The sequence below is a fragment of the Ursus americanus genome, chromosome 21, assembly GCF_024610735.1.
Source record: "Ursus americanus isolate L20-20 chromosome 21, mUrsAme1.1.p, whole genome shotgun sequence".
NCBI lineage: Eukaryota > Metazoa > Chordata > Mammalia > Carnivora > Ursidae > Ursus > Ursus americanus.
The window spans coordinates 52,381,774-52,396,437 of record NC_142147.1 but is presented as its reverse complement, the minus strand read 5'-3'; the positions used below and the strand labels follow the sequence as shown (position 1 = coordinate 52,396,437).

The following is a 14,664-nucleotide window of genomic DNA, read 5'->3' as shown; positions in this document are numbered from 1 at the left end:
TGTGTGTGGGACATTCTGGAAGCCCAGCGCTCCCCTCTCAGCCACCCGCCACCCTGGCTGCTTCTCCCCTCTCATATACATGCTTTCTCTGGACAAGCTCATCTGCACCCCAGGTCTCCACACCCATCAACAGCCCAGTGTCTGCTAAATCTGTCTCCTGGGCTCCACCCTGGGTTGGCCCCCAGCCTTGGCCGTCCCTCAGACCCCACACACCCCTCACATTCCCTGCCGGGCTCAGTGCCTTCTCCCCAACCTGCTCCTCTTCCCCTGTGCTCCACCTAGATCTGCCGGTTGGACACCGGCTCCTGTCCCCTCAAAGCCTTCCGCCCACCCTTGAATTTCCCCTTCCTGTGAACCCAGCTCATCTGCCCTCTCCTGCAAGGACCATCACACACGGGGTGAAGTCCATGTGATGGGGCTCCTCAGGATGGGCAGTGCTTGGCAGCCAGGACTGGACATGGCAGCCCCAGATGTGCTGAGAGACAGGCACGGGGCTGGGGGAAGTGGGAGGGCTCGAGCTGTGGAAAGGGATGCGGTGGGGGAGGCTCCTTCATCTACAGACCCCCTGGCCACTCCTTGCTCCCAGGGTGACTTTGAGCAGGTCATTAACACACTCTGAAAGGCCTCTGCAGAGATCCCAGATGACATCTCCCATGAGCCCCTGAGCCCTTGGCCAGTCCCTGGCATGAGAATACCTTCTCCCATGACCCTCTGGGGCTGGTTCCCATTGCCTGTCCTTGAGATCTCTCATGCTCATCATGCTCCCCAGTGAACTCAACTTGTTCCCCCATATTCCCCTAGTCACGAGGACTTAACCCCAAATACTGTCCTCTTCCCCCTACACCCACAACAGCCTATCAGCCCCCAGCTCCATCCCTTCTGTCCCTGACTCTCTTTTTCATCCCCTCGTGTCTATCCTCATGCCTCAGCCCCAGCTGAGGCCTCAGCTCCTGCCACCTGGACCAGCACCCAGCCACATCCCTGGCCTCCCAGCTCCCAATCTCTGGGAAAGTCCCAGCAGGACTTTCTACACCCAGCACTGGCCCTGCCTGCTCCCCCCCCCCCAGCTCAGAGCCCCCCCCCCCCATGGCTTCCCATCCCTCTCCTGAGTCACAGGCTCCCCGTACCAGTCACCCTCCTCCTAAATACCCTGATATCTCCCATATCTGTCCCCAAGGCTGCTGCTCCGCCTGGGACAGAAATGGCCTCAATTCTCACCTCTTCCTGTATCCACAGCCTCTACAAAAGGATTTTGCAGCTTCTCGCACCAAGAGACAGAATCTATTTCACCATTCCCTTAAATCTGAGCTGGCCACATGACTTGCTTTAGTGACAGGAAGATGCAGAAGTGACATTGTACCAGTTCCAAGTCTAGGCCCCAAGAAGCCTTTAACACTTTCCCTCACTCTTGGAACCTGGACTCTGCCATGTGAACAATCCTGGGCCAATCTGGAGCAGAGACGAGTGAGCCTCAGTGTCCCAGGCAAGGCCGTAAGCAAATGAGAGCCCAGCCAAGATCAGCAAATCCATCTAGCTGACTCGCCTACGGATGCATGAATGAAGACCCCATGCTCAGATCAGCAGAACCTAACAGAGGCCAAAGACTCATGAGCAATAAGAAATGGTTGTTGTTTTAAGCCACTAAAGTTTAGGGTTGTTTGTTATGCAGCTAGAGCTAATTGCTACATTACTGTTTGAAGATTCATTTATTTTAGGGAGAGACTGTGTGGGAGCAGGGAGGAGCAGAGGGAGAGGGATCAGCAGACTCCACGCTGAGTGTGGAGCCTGATACAGGGCTCGATCCCATGACTCTGAGATCATGACCTGAGCCAAAGCCAAGAGTCGGATGCTCAACCGACTGAGCCACCCAGGCGCCCCTACATTACTATTTAAGTCATATTCTTAGTGGGAGTACAGTTACTTGCAGTCCAAAGTATCCTAACTAATAGAGGAAATCAGCCATCATTAATATTATGATGCCTTTTTTTTTTAAGATTTTATTTTTATTTATTTGACAGAGAGAGAGACAGCCAGTGAGAGAGGGAACACAGCAGGGGGAGTGGGAGAGGAAGAAGCACGCTCACAGTGGAGGAGCCTGATGTGGGGCTCGATCCCGTAATGCTGGGATCACGCCCTGAGCCGAAGGCAGACGCTTAACCGCTGTGCCACCCAGGCGCCCCAATATTATGATGCCTTTTGGATGTTTCTAAACCAGGTGCTTGTAACACAGATCCCCTTCATCTCACTGACCAGAATGTGGGGATCACCCTCCAGCTGTGCCCCCCTCTCCCACCTACCTGCTCTCCTGCTCCAGCTGTTCCTCAGCCTGGGCCAGCTTAGACTCAAGGGCAGCGATGACCATCTTCTGGCGGGCCCGGGCCCCAGCGTCCTCCTCACCTAGGCGGCCCCGGAGCTCCTGCATCTGCCGCTCCAGCTGCTGTCGCCCGCTCTCTGCCTTGGCTGAGAAACTTCGCTCAGCTGACAACTCTGTAGTCAGTGATTCCACCTGTAGAGGTGGAAAAAACAGAACCATCATGGGGGAGTCGTGGGAAGATGGTAGATAAATTCAGGCACCTCCCACAACTGAGTTGACAATGGTTAAGTGCATAGCACAGAGCCTGGTACATACTAAACACACAATAAACGTCGGCATGTATTTTTCCTGATTGGCTTAGTAGCCAACAGCAGTGCCAGCCCCAGGTTTTAACCTTTCAGATAGCTTTTTGCTATTTTAATAAATCCACAAGACTATCGCAAACTTGTCTAAATGCTATAAATTCTACCTCTGACTGTGAATGAGTCCATTCGAAGGGTTATCACACCTCAGTTTGCACCGGGATCATCTGGGGAGCTTGCGAAAAAGATGCAGACCACAGGGTCCCACCCCCCAGAAATTCTGCTTCCAGCCAATCCGGGCGGTGGGGGGGGGGGGGTTGTCCATGACTCCGCATTTTCAACAAGCACCTCAGGTGCTTCTGATATGGGTGATGTGTGGGATCATTTTAAGAAATGCCAACTCAACAAACAGGAGCTACTACATTGAGAATATGTGTAAACACACCCCTAATAATAGTTCCCGTTTATTTATTCAGCTTGTACTCCGAGTGAGGTCCTGCGCGAGGGCTAAGGAAGTGAGTCAGATCTAGTCTGATTCATGCTTTATTTCATTGCGCCCTCACGGGAACACATCGACATGGTGATCAGCATAGGCTCCTTTTTTTTTTTTTTTCCAACTTTTTATTGGAAAATGAAACTGTAATACTGAAAGTCAGAAACTGATCAAGTCTATGATGTCAGGAGTTAACAAAGGCAAACACCACTGTCGCTCCCACCCAAGTGAAGAAATAGAACGCTGCCATTCCAGAAGGCCCTGTCTGTAAACCACCCTAATAACAACCCCTATGTCCCCCACAAAACACCATCCTGACGTCATGGTCGTCATTTCTTTGCTCCTCTTTCCAGTTTTATCACTCAAAGAGGAAGGCCTAGATCCTATAGCTGAATCTTGCCCATTTAAAAACTTTTGTGCATGTTCCTTTTTTTTTTTTTTAAGAACCCAACGTGTACACTTTATTTTTTTTTTAAAGATTTTATTTATTTATATGACAGAGAGACAGCCAGCGAGAGAGGGAACACAGCAGGGGAGTGGGAGAGGAAGAAGCAGGCTCCCAACGGAGGAGCCCGATGTGGGGCTCGATCCCGGAACGCCGGGATCACGCCCTGAGCCGAAGGCAGACGCCTAACGACTGCGTTACCCAGGCGCCCCATATTTTTTTTTAAGTAGGCTCCATGCGCAGTGTGGAACTTGAACTCACAACCCTGAGAGCAAGACCTGAGCTGAGATCAAGAGTCGGACGCTGACCCGGCTGAGCCACCCAGGAGCTCCTAGGTCGCTGTTGTTTTAAAGCTACATGGTTTGGGGGTACTTTGTTACAGCTGCCCCAGGAAACTAATATAGTGACTGATAAGTATTGAAAGAAAATCACTGTGAACTCATGCATTTACACAGAGTGGACAGATTTAAAGCAGGTGTGATTATTATCCTTGCAGAAGCTCCAATTACTCCATTTGGGGCCAACAGGAGCCTCTCCTGGTACACGTCTCCATGCTTTTTGACATAAGTATGCAGGCCCCTGGGGGCATCTGGGTGGCTCAGTCGGTTAAGTTTTTTTTTTTTAAGATTTTATTTATTTGAGAGAGAGAGAGAGAGAGAAGGAGCAGGGGCAGAGGGAGAGGCAGAAGCAGACTCCCCACTGAGCAGGGAGCCTGATGTGGGGCCTGATCCCAGGACTCCGGGATCATGACCTGAGCCAAAGGCAGACACTTCACCAACAGAGCCACCCAGGCACTCCTTGGTATCAGTTTTGATAGGTCAGTATCCTTGGCTACACAGTGTGCTCCTCTGGTGTGTAGCTTCCAACTGTATTATTTCAGGAAAGTTCGTGCATTATGCTCTCAGGTTATTTGCTCTGTCCTCCTGCCTGGGTCGTCTTCTTTGGGACTCCCATTACCGTATGTTGGATCTTCTTAGCCTGTCTACAATATTTGCTATTTTCTTATAAATCCCTTTCTGTGTCTTTTAAAGTTTCATTTTGATTTTTTTAAAAGATTTATTTATTTACCTTAGAGAGAGAGAGAAGGGGGGACAGGCAGAGGGAGAGGGGGAGAGAGTCCCAAGGAGACTCCACGATGAGTGTAGAGCCTAATGTGGGGCTGATCCCAGGACCCTGAGATCATGAGCTGAGCCGAAGGCAGATGCTTAACCAACTGAGCCACCCAGGTGCTCTGTTTGTCTGCTACCCATCTCCCCAACAGAATGTAAGCACCTTGAGGGGCAACTGAGCCACTCATTTGACTCTTGATCTTGGCTCAGTCTCAGTCTCATGGTGGTGAGTTCAAGCCCCACATTGGGCTCTGTGCTGGGTGTAGAGCTTACTTGAAACAACAACAGCAAAAGAAGGTAAGCACTACAAGAGCAGGGCCTCTGTCTTAATTGTGATCCCTACTCTATTCCTGGAACCTAAGACAGTGCTGGGTGCTCATTAGAAATGAGGTAAATAAGCCAACACATGCTCTAGTGAAGGGAGCACAGGATCCTACAGCCGTACAAGGAATGATGGGACTTAACCCAACCTGGATCCTTGGCAGTTAGTGGAAAGAAGAACCTCTTTAAAAATCAAAATGGCGGGAGGAGGCAGTGTGCCTAGGTGGCTCAGTCAGTTAGGCATATGACTCTTGGTTTTCAGCTCCGTTCATGATCTCGGGTTCCTGGGATCGAGTCCCGGAGTTGAGTCTGTACTCAGCAGGGAGTCTGCTTCTCTCCCTCTGCCCCTCCCCCCACTCATGTACGTGTGCTCGTGTGCTCTCTCTCTCTCTCTCTCTCTGAAGTAAAATAAGTAAGTTTTGTTTCTTTTTAAATCAAAATGGGGGCAGAGCCAGACATTCCCTTCTCCTTTATCTGCTGAGTCAAGGGAATTCGCAGATTCAGAAGATTACTCTCCGAGGTCAGTGGGGACCCAGGCCACCCGGGGGGGGGGGGGGACACACAGGGCTGCACTCACCTGCAGAAGCAGTTTGCGGTAACGGTCATTGAGCAGCTCTGAGTTGCTCTGCTCCTCCTCCAGCTCCTCTTCCATTTGCCCCAGGCGCCCCTCCAGCTGCCGCTTCTCCTCCAGAATGGCTGCCCTAAGGAGGACGGGAACAGGGGGAGGTGAGAGGGCACGACGGTCAGGGAGGGTGCCCTGCCCCACATTACAATGGGCCACTCACTTGCTAAGGCTGCCATTGGCCAGCTCGTCTGCCATTTCGTCCCGCTCCTGCTGGATTTGCCGCCGGGCACGATCTGACGCAGCCAGTTCCTGTGATGACAGAGAGCCGTGGTGATCAGTGGTGGCGGGGTGAGGCTATCTGGGCACCGGCCTCCCTGCCCCTCACACCTCGTCTCTTGGCCTTGTCTTCAGTGCACACAAACATGCTATCCCTGGGCAACCTTGGAATGAACTTCAATCTACAGGCAGATGTCTCCTAAACCTGTCTCCGGAGCCCCGAACTCATGTCCACCCCAGGCCCCTCCCCCTCGGCACGGCTTCCCTGAGCTCAGCATCCTCCTTTCCAACCTGTTCCTCCCGTCCCCCCAGTCATGAGGCCTGACACCCAGGTCTCTCCTTACCTCCTCTGTCCCCTTACAACCCACAGCCCTGTCCATGCTGACCCTTTACCTTCCCTGCCTTGCCTCTCCCTGCGCCCTCATGGCCCCAGCTCAGGCCTTGTCCTCTCTCCCCAGCCTTCCTGACTCCAATCTCCCCCTGCTCAGCTCAGAACCCTCCCGGGGCTCCCTAGTGCCCCCAAGCCTAGCCTGTTGGCCCTGCACCCCTCTGCCTCCAATCCCCAGGGACCGCCCCCTTTCCCATCCCCAGGGCCACGCCCACCCCTGCCGCCAATCCCCAGGACCCCGCCTACCCCGCTCGCAGGGCCACGCCCATCCTGGCATTACCTCCTGCAGCCGCAGCACCTCCGCCTCCAGGGCCTTGAGGCGCTTCTCACTCTCCCGGTTCTGGGCAAAGATTTCCTCCCGGGAGCTGCGGGACTCTTCCACCTCACGCCACAGCTCCTTCATCTGGGCCTGGGCGGAACGAAGCGAGTGAGCGGGCGCAGCCTGGTCGTGACTCACGGGGAAGCCCCTACCCTCGCCCCAGCCCTGCGGGGACTCCTCGGCTCCCCGAGAGCAAGCAAAGCCCTGCAGCCTGGGGCTGCTGCAGCCCGCCCCGGCCCCTTGCTCTGTGACCCCGAACCAGCCACTCCACATCTCTGGGCGTTGGCTACCTCCAGTTTAAAAAAAGTTAACACCTTAAAATTAAAGAAAGCGTGAAATGGGTGTAGTATTTGGACTCTGCAGGACAATAATGCTGGCGCACACTTCCTGAACATTTACCGTGGGCCAGGTAATCCTCAAAACTCCAGCTTGTGGGGACTAGTTTCCCCCCAGTGTAGACACGGAGCAGCTGAGGCACAGAGAGGCTCGGCAACAAGCCAAGTATGGTAAATGGCAGAGTCAGGACTTGAACCCAGGTCATCTGGCCCCACGGTTTCCACTTCTAGTCACTTTGCTATGCGGCCACACTTTTCAGTGTAAGACTTTTCAATGGCGCTTAAAGAAAAATAAAACACAAACTTGATGTCCACCACTATTAAAAAAAAAAAACTCGGTAGAGAAGACAGGAGGACAGCACTGGGCTTGACTAGCCCGGCGATTATCATCGCTGTTATTAATATTATTACTTGCTTGATAATAACAGTTTTTTAGTGCAGGCACTTTCTTTCAGAGATGACCTGGTGGGAAATTTTTACTTTTTGGAGAGGGAGCTTTCTATCCCAGCGCTGCCCAATGGGGAGATACAGCAAGGACATGCGTTCACATTTTCTAGTGGCCACGTTAAAAAGATAAAAAGAAATGGGTAAAAGTAGGTTAAACACTATATTTTTATTTAGCCTGACATATCCAAAATTTTATATTTCCATTTATAAACACTATAAAAAAATTTGAGATTTTATTTATTTATTTATTTTTTGGTACTAAGTCTTCAGAATCCAGCATGTAATTTGGATTTCAGCCCCACCACATCTTAGATGTCCAACAGCCACATGGGGCTGGCACCCACTGTTTTGGACAGCCCAGTTCTTTTTTTTTTTTTTTTTTAAGATTTTATTTATTTGACAGAGAGAGACAGCCAGCGAGAGAGGGAACACAAGCAGGGGGAGTGGGAGAGGAAGAAGCAGGCTCCCAGCAGAGAAGCCTGATGTGGGGCTCGATCCCAGAACGCTGGGATCACGCCCTGAGCCGAAGGCAGAGGCCTAACGACTGCGCCACCCAGGCGCCCCTTGGACAGCCCAGTTCTATACTTAAAAAAAAAAAAAAAAAAAATTAGACTTTACACTGACACATCATTATCATTAAAAAAAACTTAAGTAATCTCTACTCCCAACCTGGGGCTCGAACTCACGACCCCGAGATCAAGAGTCACATGCTCCATTGACTGAGCCATCCAGACACCACCGCCGGCCCCCCCAATTTTTTTTAAACAACCAGATATAACTTTCATATTAAGGGAGGAACCCTAAGGCATTTCCATTGCAAAAGTTAAATAGAATAAAGAAACTGAACTTCAAAGCTAAGCATTTTAAGTGAAGGAAGTAAAAAAATATAGAAAGCATCAAGTGAGCCTTTGGCGCATGGATGTTTATAAAGCGGCGCGGGGGGGGGGTGCTCCCGGGGCCGAGGGGTCGGGGCGACAGCGGAGCGATTCGCGGGGGTGTGCGGGGGCGGGGTCTTAAGCCCCACCCCTACCTGCATCTTGCGGAGCTGCTTCCCCGCCTCCTCCTTGCCCTGCGCGGCGGCCGCGTTCTGGGCTCTCAAGTCCTCCAGCTCCGCCTCCAGCTTCTTGCGGGCGGCCACGGCCAGGGCGCGCTGCTTGCGTTCCTCGTCGCGCTCCAGCTCCGCATCCCTCAGCTGCGGGGAGGCCGGGACGGGCAGGCTCAAGGGACCGGCGGCCCAGGCTCCCTCTACGTGCTAGTGACCTAGACGTCCACCCGCCAGCCCCTGTCCAGGCCACTAGCGCCATTCCTCCGGCCCTCTTGCTTCTCTACACCCCAAACGGATCCCAGCTCTTCGTCCCCAGATCCCTGGTTCTGGGCTTATCCTTCCTATTTACTCCAGCCTCCGCTCTGCTCCCGTGTGTCCCCTCCAGCCCATTCCCGCACAGCTCCAGAGGGTCCGGCCCCACTCAGAGCTGCCCTGCCCCTCCCACGCGCAGCACTCAGCGCCGGGCGGCTGCACAGCACCGGGAGTCCCTCCACTGGCCGAGTCGCGGACCACAGGGACAGGGGAATGAGTAAATGAAGGGGAGGAAGGCTGTGGATGAAGGGGCGTGGAGGAGCTGGTCCTTGAGCAATGGATGAGCGCTGGGGCAGGCTGGGGGATGTTGGGGGTGGGCTGGGGATTGGGGAGAGGAAGTTGCTAGAAAGGGCAGATGGAGGAGCAGCTGGGTGCAGAGGTGGCTCCGTAGAAGCGCTGGATGGTGGGGAGGCTGTGTGTACGTGGGGGGCTGTGTGGATGCCGAGGCGGATGCTGGGTGAATGGTCTGGTGATGATGTCTGATCGGGTAAGTCAGTCGGTCAATGGGACATGCGTGTGGTTCACGGGTGATGGTGGGTGAATGGGCTGCGAAGCAGAAGGGCCCTGGGAAGAAACACTGAGCAGCAGATAGGTGAGAGAGCCTTTCTTGGCCCCTCTTTTGCCGGCAGGCAGGCGCCAGAGCCCTCCCAGTGGGATGGGAGCCCTGCAGCCTCCAGCTTGTCTGCCTGTACCTGCTTGGCCAGCTGCCGCCGCCTCTCCTCGCCAGCCTCATCTCGGCCCTGCAGGTCGCGCTCATGCTGTGCCTTGAGAGCCTGCAGGGTCACTTCCAGGCGCAGCTTGGCGTCCTCAGCGGCTGTCAGCTCGTCCTCCAGCTCCGTCACCTGTGCTCGCAGGTCGCTGGCTATCTGTTCTGCCGCCCGGCGGGATCGCTCCTGCTCATGTGCCTGGTGGGGATGGGAGGGTGAGCTCTGGGCACCTGGGGCACAGGGAGGGGGAGGCCAGGATCCTAGCTCTATCCTAGGACAGAGCGAGGGAAGCTTTGATGGTCAAGGTGATGTGCACATTCCGGTTTGCTCATTCATTCACCATTTCCCGGGCAGCTAGTTACTACGTGTCTCGTTCTGAATCATCCTAAAACATTTCATTAATAACCTTTGCCTGCAAGTTCTGTTATCTGAAGCCCCCGAGAGTCCAGCTCAAGTGTTTGTTAGCTCAGCTGACTCTCACTCACGATGGATTATTGCCTCGTGGGTTTTGAGATTTTGCATCGTGAGCTCACTTCACTAAGGGGCTTCGTCTTTGGGAACATCCTGTGTGGACATGGGTTGAAGGCATGTCGCTCCAGACTTGAATGTCGATTTGTGCCGGACCCCCCAGGATAGCACCATCCCACTATCTCCTGTGATTTTTTTTCTCAGCCCTTCCAGGGAGTTGTAAGTTAAAATCCCAAACACCCTGTGAAGGCAGATCTGAGCTTATGAATTTCTGAGACACTCCCCGCCCCCCCCCATGCCTCTCCTTTAACTATCACCTCAGAGAAGCGTTCCTTGGCCTGTCAGGGGCTCTCTGTTACCCATGCTGCTGGCCCTCAGCCCCTCCCTGACTCAGCCTTAGTCACGATGGTCATTTAACATGAGCCCGTCCCCCCACGGCACTGTAAATTCCACAGGGCAGGGACCCTATCTACCTGTCACTCCTGCCCAAAGAACCTCTTGGAAATTCTAGTCAGTGACATGTCTACTTTCTGCCCTCGAAAGAGGCCAACAGGCTGCCCCTGCTACCTGGCACCTGCCAATCAGTTTTGTTTACTGGAAGGAATTCCACTTTCTCCTGTCAACATTCTATTTCCCACAAAGGAGGCCTTTGGAGTCACCATGAATAACTTGGCAGTTTTCCCAAAGGAGAGACCTTAGTAGTCTTGAGTATGAGCTGGATTTTGGCTCTAGTATCCCTGGGGCTGCAGGCCAAGGGTATGTCATGAAGTGTAGGGGTTCTCTCCAGGCTTGGCTAAAAGCTCCATCAGACCCACGCTGGAGCGTGTGGAGAAGATAAAGTCCTTATCCATTGCACTCATGAGAGTATGTTGTTGGCAATAAGGAAGGACATCAGGAGTGTGTCTGTGCAGGGCCTCCCTGAACCATGTCTTCTGTCAGTGCCTCCCCGTCATCAGTCAGGGGGGCTGGTGTCCCTGGGCCTGTCCTTGCTACTGCTCCGTAAGTATATTTATTGGACAAACGAAGGAAGGATGGAGTGGAGGGTGTGGTGGACCTTTCAGAAGGCTGGGATGCTGGCTGGGTAAGTGGGGGCTGGGGACAGGCCTAGGGGACTCCTCACTGGCCCTGGGGGGGCCTGTATGTGCTCAGTGGGGTTGGGGGTGGCAAGTGGTATGTCCTCACACTGGGTACGTGGTGTGTGTGTGTGTGGTGTGTGGTTAGTGTGTGGTATGTGTGTTCTGTGTGTGGTGTGTGTGAGGGGATATAATTGTGTGTGGTGTGTGTGAGGGGATGTATGTGTGTGTATGGTGTGTGTGAAGGGATATATGTGTGTGTGGTGTGTGTGTGGTATGTGTGTTCTATGTGTGAGGGGATATATGTGTGTGTGGTGTGTGTGAGGGGATGTATGTGTGTGGCGTGTGTGAGGGGATGTGTATGCGTGTGGTGTGTGTGCCGTGTGGTGTGTATGCGTGTGGTGTGTGTGCCGTGTGGTGTGTATGTGTGCAGTGTGAGCATGTGCACACCCTCATGTTTGGGGCATGGTTCTCAGGCTATATGTTGTGGTAAATTCTCTTCAAGTTCTCTGGAAGACTCTCCTCCTGTTCTGTGTATCTGTACGTGAACGTGCATGTTGGCGAGTGGCTTTCCTTACTTCCCGCGTGTATGAACACACGTGTTTGGTGGAAAATTCTCCTCCCACTCTGTGTGTGTTACGGGAGCATGAATGTTTGGTCAGCAGCTCTCCTCCCATTCTGTGTTTGGCATGAACGTGTAACTTCGATGGCTGAGTCTCTTCATGTTCCACGCATGAGAGCACACACGTGTGTATGTGTCACCCGACATCAGGTGTGCATGCAGTGGCCGCATGTGTGTCTTGGGGAGTGGGGGCCCCTGCTCACAGTCTTGCCGGCATCATCCTTGCTGCTCAGCAGTGCTTCCATCTCAGCCCGCAGGGCCCGGTTCTGCCGCTCCAGCTCCTCCCGTGCTTCCTGCTCCTCCTCCAGCGCCCGCGTCAGCGACAGGGCCCGAGCCTCACGCTCCCGGCCCTCCGCCTCGACCCGCTCACGTTCCTCCACCGCCCGCAGTACCGCCGCCTTCTCGTCTGCCAGGAGCTTCCGGGTTGAGGGAGATGGGGTGGGGGAAACAGATTAGCTGAAAGGAGTGTACAAGTGGATGGGGAAGAGGGAACAGCCAGGGACAGAGAGAGAGGGAGACAGAGGCAGAGACACAAGAGGGAGGTAGAGGGATTAAAGTTGCAAGTGTGTCCCAGACCAGCCCAACTCCTGAGTGGATCCAACCGATGAGCCCCTCACTCTAGAAACCCAACAAAGGAAAGGGTGTTTCTTCCTCCTGGGGTAGTGATACAGAAAACACACACATCATTTTTAAAATGTACATCAACCTTTGCTATTTTTTTTAAGACACAGAAATTAACAATAATAAAACTGGCAAGTCCTGCCCAAAGAAAAGAGAACAGGACTCACAGTCAAGAGAAAAACCAGTCCACGGAAACAGACCAACAGATGACCTCAACACGGGGATCATCACACAAGGACTTTAACGATGATCAGTAAATTTCAGGACCAGATGGATACAGTGGGTGAAGACCCAAGGTTATTTTAGGAGGGACTGGAAACTAAAACAGAACCATCTAGACAGGCCAGGACTGAAAAGCATGATACCGAAATCAAAAAGTCATTGGAGGAAACTGAGAGCAGACTGGACACATCAAAAGAAGCAGTAAACTTGAAAGCAGGTTGACAGAAATGATCTAAATAGAGGAAAAAAAGGAAAAAAGATTGTAAAAAAAATTAACAGAGCTATGATAACCCACAAGGCAGCATCACGCAGTCAAACACACAGGTATTTGGAGTCCCACAGGAAAGGGGAAGATGTGAAACTGTCTGCATTCATAGGAAACAGGGTCACCAATGTAGAAAATCCAATGAAATCTATAAGAAAAAACCTACTAATATTCATAATAATACTCATTACAGGATCAATACATAAAAATTGATTGTATTTCTATATACTGGCAACCAGAAACCGAAATAAAAACCAGAACCACTTAATTTAAGGAACCTCTACACCCAGTACGGGGCTCCAACTCACGATCCCGGGACCAAGAGTCGCATGTTCTTCTGACTAAGCCAGCCTGGCGCCAAAGCCACAGCCACTTAAAACAGCATTGACAATGTGAAATGCTTGGAAAGAAATCTGATGAAAGATGTGAAAGATGTACACTGAAAAGTACAAAAAGGGGGTGCCTGGGTGGCTTAGTCAGTTAAGCATTTGCCTTTGGCTCAGGTCATGAGCTCAGGGGCCTGGGATCGAGCCCCACATTGGGTTCCCTGCTCAGTGGGGAGCCTGCTTCTCCCTCTCCCTCTGCCTGCTGCTCCCCACTGCTTGTGCTCTCTCTCTCTGATAAATAAATAAATAAATAAACAAATAATTTTTTTTTTAAGTACAAAGAGTAAAAGAGATCTAAATAAATGGGCACATGTACCACGTCCCTAGGCGAGAAAACTCAGTATGATTAGGATGTCAGTTCTTGGGGCGCCTGGGTGGCACAGCGGTTAAGCGTCTGCCTTCGGCTCAGGGCGTGATCCCGGCGTTCTGGGATCGAGCCCCACATCAGGCTCCTCCGCTATGAGCCTGCTTCTTCCTCTCCCACTCCCCCTGCTTGTGTTCCCTCTCTCGCTGGCTGTCTCTATCTCTGTCAAATAAATAAATAAATAAATAAATCTTTAAAAAAAAAAAAAAAAAAAGGATGTCAGTTCTTCTCAGATTAATCTGTAGATTCAACACACTCCCAAATCAAGAGGATTTTCTTTGTGTGTGTGGAAACTGACAAACAGATTTTAAAATACATGTGGAAATGCGAAGGACCTGGAAGAAGCAACACAACTTTGAAAAAGAAGAAAAGATTGGACAACTGATGCTACTTGAGTTTTAATATCAATGTGAGAATGAGTCCGTAAAGAGCGTCTTTTCAGCAGCGTTCGAACAATTCAATAGCCATGTATAAAAAATGAATTTGGAGCCATGATAGCACAACATCAACAGATTAACTCAAATTGGATCACGGACCTAAGTATAAAACTGCAAAGCAGAAAATTTCTGGGAAAACATATAGGGAACCTCTGTGACCTTGGGTGAGGCAAAGTCTCCTCAGACGCCACACCAAAAAGCACAGCCCATCAAGTGACAAATTAATAAATTGGACTTCCTCAAAATTCAAACCTCCTGCTCTTTGAAAGACTCTACGAAGAGTAAGAAGTCAAGCCACAGACTGGACGAAAATAGTTGCAAAGCAATACATCTGGTAAAGAACTTGTATTCACCATATATAAAGAACTTTCACAATTCAATAATAAAAGAAACAACCCCCACCCCAAAAACAAAATAAAGAAAGGAAATAACCCAATTTTAAAAAATGGGCAGAAGATCTGAACAGACACCTCACCGAAGAGGTATGCAGGGCAAATAAGCACATGAAAGACGCTCAGTGTCATTGCTCATTAGGGAAATGTGAACTCAAACCACCACATCCTATTAGAAAGACTAAGGTTTTATTCATAACAGCCAAAAACCAGAAACAACTCAAATGTTCAACAAGGTAATGGTTTTCAAAATGTGTTCTATCGATACAGGAATAATACTCAGCAGTAACAACAACAACAAAAAAGGAATAAATAATTACTAAAAAAGAATTGTTTCATTGTTATCTCTATGCCTAACATGGGGCTCGAACTCACAACCCCAAAATCAAGAGTCGCATGCTCCACCGACGGAGCCAGCCGGGTGCCCCAAGGAATG

At 51.4% G+C, this 14,664-nt stretch overlaps 1 protein-coding gene across 4 annotated transcripts in view; it reads right to left on the bottom strand.

Moving 5' to 3' along the window:
• The window catches only part of MYH14 (myosin heavy chain 14), an 80,115-nt gene that overhangs the window by 3,215 nt on the left and 62,236 nt on the right, over positions 1 to 14,664 (bottom strand). For all 4 annotated transcript variants that reach the window (XM_087871137.1, XM_087871139.1, XM_045775069.2 and 1 more), the window contains 7 exons: positions 11,745 to 11,957; positions 9,364 to 9,576; positions 8,345 to 8,506; positions 6,494 to 6,622; positions 5,770 to 5,858; positions 5,562 to 5,685; positions 2,298 to 2,506 (listed from right to left, as the gene is read on the bottom strand). In XM_087871137.1, coding sequence (XP_087727263.1) covers positions 2,298 to 2,506; positions 5,562 to 5,685; positions 5,770 to 5,858; positions 6,494 to 6,622; positions 8,345 to 8,506; positions 9,364 to 9,576; positions 11,745 to 11,957 — 1,139 coding nt within the window. The remainder of the gene's footprint in view (positions 1 to 2,297; positions 2,507 to 5,561; positions 5,686 to 5,769; positions 5,859 to 6,493; positions 6,623 to 8,344; positions 8,507 to 9,363; positions 9,577 to 11,744; positions 11,958 to 14,664) is intronic.